The 6,067-nt window shown below is 24.9% G+C and overlaps 2 protein-coding genes across 2 annotated transcripts; one reads left to right on the plus strand and one right to left on the minus strand.

Moving 5' to 3' along the window:
* AAJ76_1580003 (hypothetical protein) lies at positions 1 to 245 on the plus strand (the record flags this gene model as incomplete). The annotated part of the gene is made up of 1 exon (XM_024474139.1): positions 1 to 245. A coding segment is annotated over one exon (245 nt), but the record flags the coding sequence as incomplete, so codon positions are not given.
* Positions 246 to 1,700: 1,455 nt separating this feature from the next.
* On the minus strand, positions 1,701 to 1,847 carry AAJ76_1580001847 (hypothetical protein; the record flags this gene model as incomplete). The annotated part of the gene is made up of 1 exon (XM_024474138.1): positions 1,701 to 1,847. The coding sequence occupies one exon, from the start codon at positions 1,845 to 1,847 to the stop codon at positions 1,701 to 1,703; it is 147 nt and encodes a 48-aa protein (XP_024329705.1).
* Between the last annotated feature and the right edge of the window lie 4,220 nt (positions 1,848 to 6,067).

Here is a 6,067-nt window from a genome sequence, read left to right on the forward strand (position 1 = left end):
AGTATAAAATTCATAAATTTAAAATTTTTTGTAATAAAGATTTTATAAAATCTTTTTATACTTTCCACGGGTATTTGAATATGTTTCCTCATATTGCACAGATTTTTTCGGAAGACAAAGAAATGCAAAAAATATTTGAAAAAAAATACATTACTAATTTAAAAAATTGTAAGTGTTCTATCTTTGATTATGTCTTTTTACTTATGTGGATTGAAAGTTTGCCTTATGTTAATTCTTCTAATTAAATACTTTTAATTTTTTTTCGTTTTCGTCGAAGAACGGGAGGTTTTGCCAATTTTTATCAAAAATTTTTTTTACCCCCAAATCGAATAGCTTTGTAAACATATAAAACATTTTCTTTTATAATAATATAAATTCTCTTACAAATAAATTATTTTAATATTAAAAAGAAACGTTTGAAACGTTTAATTGCTGTTATTTATTAAATATTTTTGAATCAAAGTATTTTTAAAATTTATTCCTTTAGCATGAGGCATTTTCATTTATAAATTCTAATAATTATTTTTATAAGCAACAATCCTTTATATCCACTATAGTTCTAAATGGTAAAGCAAGTTCTGTTCTTTTCCATTAGCTAGAATAATTTCAACATTCTTATTTTTATAACATTATTTTCTCGCAATAACTTGTTCTTTTTGTAATGCTATTATTAAATTCATTAGACTTGAGTTAGTAACTCTTATTACTTTTTGATATTTCTATTATCATTCTAACAAGTTTATTATTCTTGGAATACTATTTAAGATTCCGTCATAAACATTTCAAATTTCGAATAAAACAATTTTTTTTAAAGTTACTGTAATCAAAGTCACCGACTTCTGTATAATACAATGCGATTGAAATCTTAAAACACCTAAAAAAAATTTTCGTAAAAAATTAAATAAGACACAAATTAAGTAGTGTTTTGTATCCAAACTTTGTTATTTAAATGCTTTAAAAAGCTTTTTGTACTTGATCTTGCTTTATATAAGTCTAATCTGGTTTTTTGATTTTTTTTTGTCTTAAGAGGTGCATCAAAATCTTAAGACTCCCCCTAAAAGCACTTTTTATAAAATTGTAAATAATACATTAGTTTTATTTTGTTGCAATAAAATGCTGTGTGATTTAATTTTTTTAATATAAGCTATTGCAAAATGTTTTAAAAAAATAATTAGTTTTACAATTAAACAGGATGTCCCATTTAACTTAAATTTTAAAATACAAAAACATTCTTAAAATAATTACATATGTTATTTATTGTTTTTTTTTGATTTAAAAAAGTAATTTTAAACTTCTTTAATGTTTCTAAAGGACATGATGGTTTTGATGTTTTTTTAAAAAAATTATTTATCCCCTAATGAGCAAAAAAAATTCTATAGGGGAGTATGAAAAGGATAGATTGATACTATGCTTTAATAGGTAAAAATATTAAGCATATTTGTGTAAATTTGGGCAGAAACAGGATGCAATTAGAAATTACCTAATGTCAAAAAATTAAATTAAAAGTATTAAAAAAAATACAGGAAAAAAGTAATTTCTTTTAGGACAATAAAAAAAATTTAAGTATGGATTCTAGTAAAGCCATCAGTATTTCATAAATTAAAGTTGATTTTGATTTATCAGTATTAAAATCTACTGTTTTAAGAGCGATTGAAGAAGATAATAATCTTGTATATAAAAAGATGAGACAGAATCCGAATTTAAAGGAAGTGCATCAATTTAAAAAGGTTTGATTTTGCTTTGGACAAAATTTTCTGGACTCGCCAGTTGCACAAAGTTATATTTTTCTGACGAAAAAAAAAGATTAATTTAGACGGTCCAGATGGTTCAAATATTATTGGCATCATGTAAATAAAAATTAAATTTTATAAAGTAAACTTATAAAGGGCGAAAGAGGTATTATGGTTTGGGTCGGTTTTTTCCTAGTGAATGATTGATTTTATAAATTTTTAGTGGTAAAATAAACAGCAGTGCTTGTTGTAGAATGCTTGAAATACCACCATTAACATTTCTTAAAAGTAAAAATAGTGATCTTAATGATGTAGATTACGATTTAAATTATATTTTATAACAAGATGATGCACCTTGCTATCGAGCTCGTGCAATTAGGATATGGTTTGGAAACAAATAATATTGATTGCATGGATTAGGCACAATTAAGTCCAGATCTTAATCCTGTTAAAAATTCGTGGGCAGATATTCAAGAATGATTTATATAGACGAAAAACAATATAGTAATATTCATGGTTTGCATTTTGCGATATTACTAGCCTGGTCAAATATTCATCTAAAAATCTGTACAAAATATGCCGATTGAATGCAGAAGCGTATGATTGATGCTGTTAAAGAATAAGGTGAAAAAATAAATAAATAATTTTTTTAAAAAACATCAAAACCATCATGTCCTTGAGATATTTTGAAGAAATTTAAAATTACTTTTCTAAATCAAAAAAACAATAAATAGCAGATGTAATTATTTTAAGAATGTTTTTGTATTTTAAAATTTAAGTTAAATGGGACATCCTGTTTAATTGTAAAACTAATTATTTTTTTAAAACATTTTGCAATAGCTTATATTAAAAAAATTAAATCACACAGCATTTTATTGCAACAAAATAAAACTAATGTATTATTTACAATTTTATAAAACGTGCTTTTTTTGGGGGTGGGATTCCTTAGATTTTGACCCGCACTGTTATAATAATAATTTATTTATTGATTAATTCTTTATGGAGAAATGTTAATTCGTCAGATTCTTATAGCGTTCTTGATTACAAAATTTTATATTACCGATATATGAAAGCATTAATGTTTTTTTCATACTCAGCTTAATCCTTTCTACGCTTTGTTCAATTTTTTTGTCTTGTCCATATTACACGTTATCTTCCTCTTAAAAAATCCGCCTTTCCTTAATCTCAACATCTGCGCATTATGGCTCTAACATACCACAAGGACCTTTGCTCGTAAGAAGATTTGATTTACTCTTGTAGGAATACTTACTGAGCCGACAACTGATAGAATTTGCTCTACCAGATCAGGGGATCACCGGACTTGTGATCGGACTATGCGATATGAGTTTATTTAACGTGATGTACTTTCACAAATCAATGCAAAATATAGTTGTTGGTTTCTAACATGTGTTTTTTTTTATTTTAAAATATTTAATATAAAAAATAATAATTTTTTATCCTTAATAAATTTATAAAGGAATACAACCAAGAAAAAACAACTTTAAGAATAAACTATTTTTCGAAAATAAAAGCATTTTAGAAATTTATTCTAAGTTCAGAAACCTGCCTAGGAGTTACGAAGATAGTAGAGTTTCACTGGCCTGCTACGCTCTTCCCGGGAAGGTCCTTTAGATGTAATTTCTTACTATAGGTCTCCGAATACAACCTACAAATGCTTCCAAAGATATAGCTGTTGTGTTAATCTAATGCTGTTATGCATACTTGCAACATTAGGACATTTACAACCCTTAGCCGACGGCTACAGAGAAGCTTACGATACAACTTTACCGGCATAGCTTATTGACTATTGCTGCGTTAACGCTATGTACTTACCTAACAATTCTAATTGCTGGGATTAAAACCCATACCCTTCAAGCATCAGAATAACAATGTTACCATTGTACTAACAATGCTTGATCAATCGCTGTATAGTTTCCTTAAAATAATAAATAAACAATCTCAGTTCTTTATACTAATTTTTGTTAATAATCCAAGTTACATCCTTATTAAATTCAAGTTTAACGTGATTACAAAGAACAAAAGCAAGTGATAAAAACATTTTAAAAATAAATTAATTTTTTTTTATTCCTCGATTAAAACCAAATTAATCTAAATTTCGCCGTACAGCATGACCAAAGTGAAATATACATTCTCTAATTTTAGTAATTGAAAAGGCATCTTTAAATGTTGCAATATCCACTATTTCTAATTAATAATAATATATTCATGTTTACATCAATTAATTAACTTTTTTAAATTATAAAAAACACTATCATAATCTAATGTCGTTTTATGCTCTATTAATATATATAATAATTTAAATGTAATGGATAACCATAATGTGTTTCCTTGTACTAATTGGTGACGTTAGAAACCACGTTATATACATGAAATTGATTAAACATGAATCTTGAAAAATAATTGGTTTGTGCCTATTTGTTTTAGATTTATTTGAAACAAAAGCTTTAAATAGATAAATAATTATCTATAAGGTGGAATTAAATAAATGGTTAAATAAAAAATCTTTTTATTTTGGTAGCTTGGTCGAGTACTACCTAAAGAATAATTTACTGCTAGTTATTTTCGGCACTAACATTAATCGTTAATATATTTGATTGTATAACATATAACTGTTCAAAGTTTGTAGGTGTAACATTAAATGTACTTTTCAATATTACATTTTGACAGTATAAACAAAATTTTCTTCAGTGTCAAAGAGAAGAACCCTATCAGTATCATTGTAGCCATAGTCATATAAAAAAAATCTTCGCCATTTATATTTGCTAAGAATATCATCGTAAACACTTTCTGGCTCTAATAATTATTTTTTCCATGTGTTACAAATTAAATTGCTTAGAGATTTGATCTTTTGTAACTTTATAAGCAAGTTTGGGCCAAGATTTTAAAAAACGAGCCAAAATGTCTTTTAGTGGTTAATTGCAGCCCATGATTGCTTTCTAACTATATCAGACATCTGTTTTTTTCATTAGCATACAATCATTTTGTTCATGTGTATAATATACAGAATTAAAAGATTTTCAATAAACATCTGCAAATATTTTTTTTTAAATGCTGTTTTTATAAGTACAACGCCACCAAAGACCTTTTTTTGTAACATTATTAGCATTATAAAGACATCCCCTACATCTAATCATTAACTTTTAAAATTTAGGTCCAAATTTAGTTATTTTTTTGATCATGACTTAGGGGTTTAAAAAAACATTTTTTCGACAAAAATTTGTAGAACGCGTTTTTTTGAATTTTACCTTTTTTAAAAATACTAGCTTACGTTTTTCTGTTTTCAATGACAACTTTAATTTATTGAATGCTTTCTTTTTTTTAAAATGTACGTGTTGTTTTTTAAATGTGCTTTATTGTTATAAATTCGAGAATTCCTTTTTTTACTATTGAGTAGCATTCTGTATGACACACCTTTAATTAAAAATTTAATTTATGCTTTTTAAATTACTTAAAAAAATGTTTTGTGCACAAAATTATAAAATTTACAACAATATAACCGCTTTTAAATAAAAAACTAAAAAAAAGCGCAAAAAATAAAAAATATTCAGGCTCAAACTTATTATATACTGATGTCAAGTGTTATAGGTAATTGTATAAAATGTATTTACTTTATTAATTTTTGAAACATGTTTTGTAAACAGGATAAATACTTAAATCATCTTGAATATCATTAATTTTAGTGAAAATGTTTATGATGCAATAGAAACATTAACTATAAAAAGTTTAAAAATAAAGAAAATGGAATTAAATAAATACATCCAAAAAAGCGTTTTGGCTTTTATAATTGTATCGAAAATTGCTCAAAGCACACGTTTCTGTCAGCCATTTACCACCAATAGCTTATGCTATCTTGTTTAAAAATGAGATTTTTAATTAACTAAAGTTTTGTACTTTTTTCAATTGTATTACATTTTTTTTAAGTTATTGTTGATTTTAATCAAAAAATTGCTATTTTTTATCTGGGTAAAAATTTTGCTTGGTAGCTTTACAAAATAAAGTCTTAATTAAATTTAAATATAATTATTAAGATTTTTCTGTGAATATAATAAGAAGTTTTATAATAAACCTACCATGTTTTAAAAAATCTAAATAAAAATCTATAAAATTTACAAAAAAAAGTTAAGATTAATAAAGTTTTTAATTTATGTGAATATTTTTAATTAAAAGTCTTTGAAAAATTTGTTTAAAATAATAGCATGTTGTATATCACAAAAATGGCTTTGTATAAACCATTACCTTTTTTATATTTTTAGAAAAAATGGTTGTTTAGTTAAACAGAACGGAAGGAAAATGATTGTTGTACAATAATTATTTTA

This window comes from Vairimorpha ceranae (genome assembly GCF_000988165.1).
Source record: "Vairimorpha ceranae strain PA08 1199 chromosome Unknown NODE_158, whole genome shotgun sequence".
Lineage (NCBI taxonomy): Eukaryota > Fungi > Microsporidia > Nosematidae > Vairimorpha > Vairimorpha ceranae.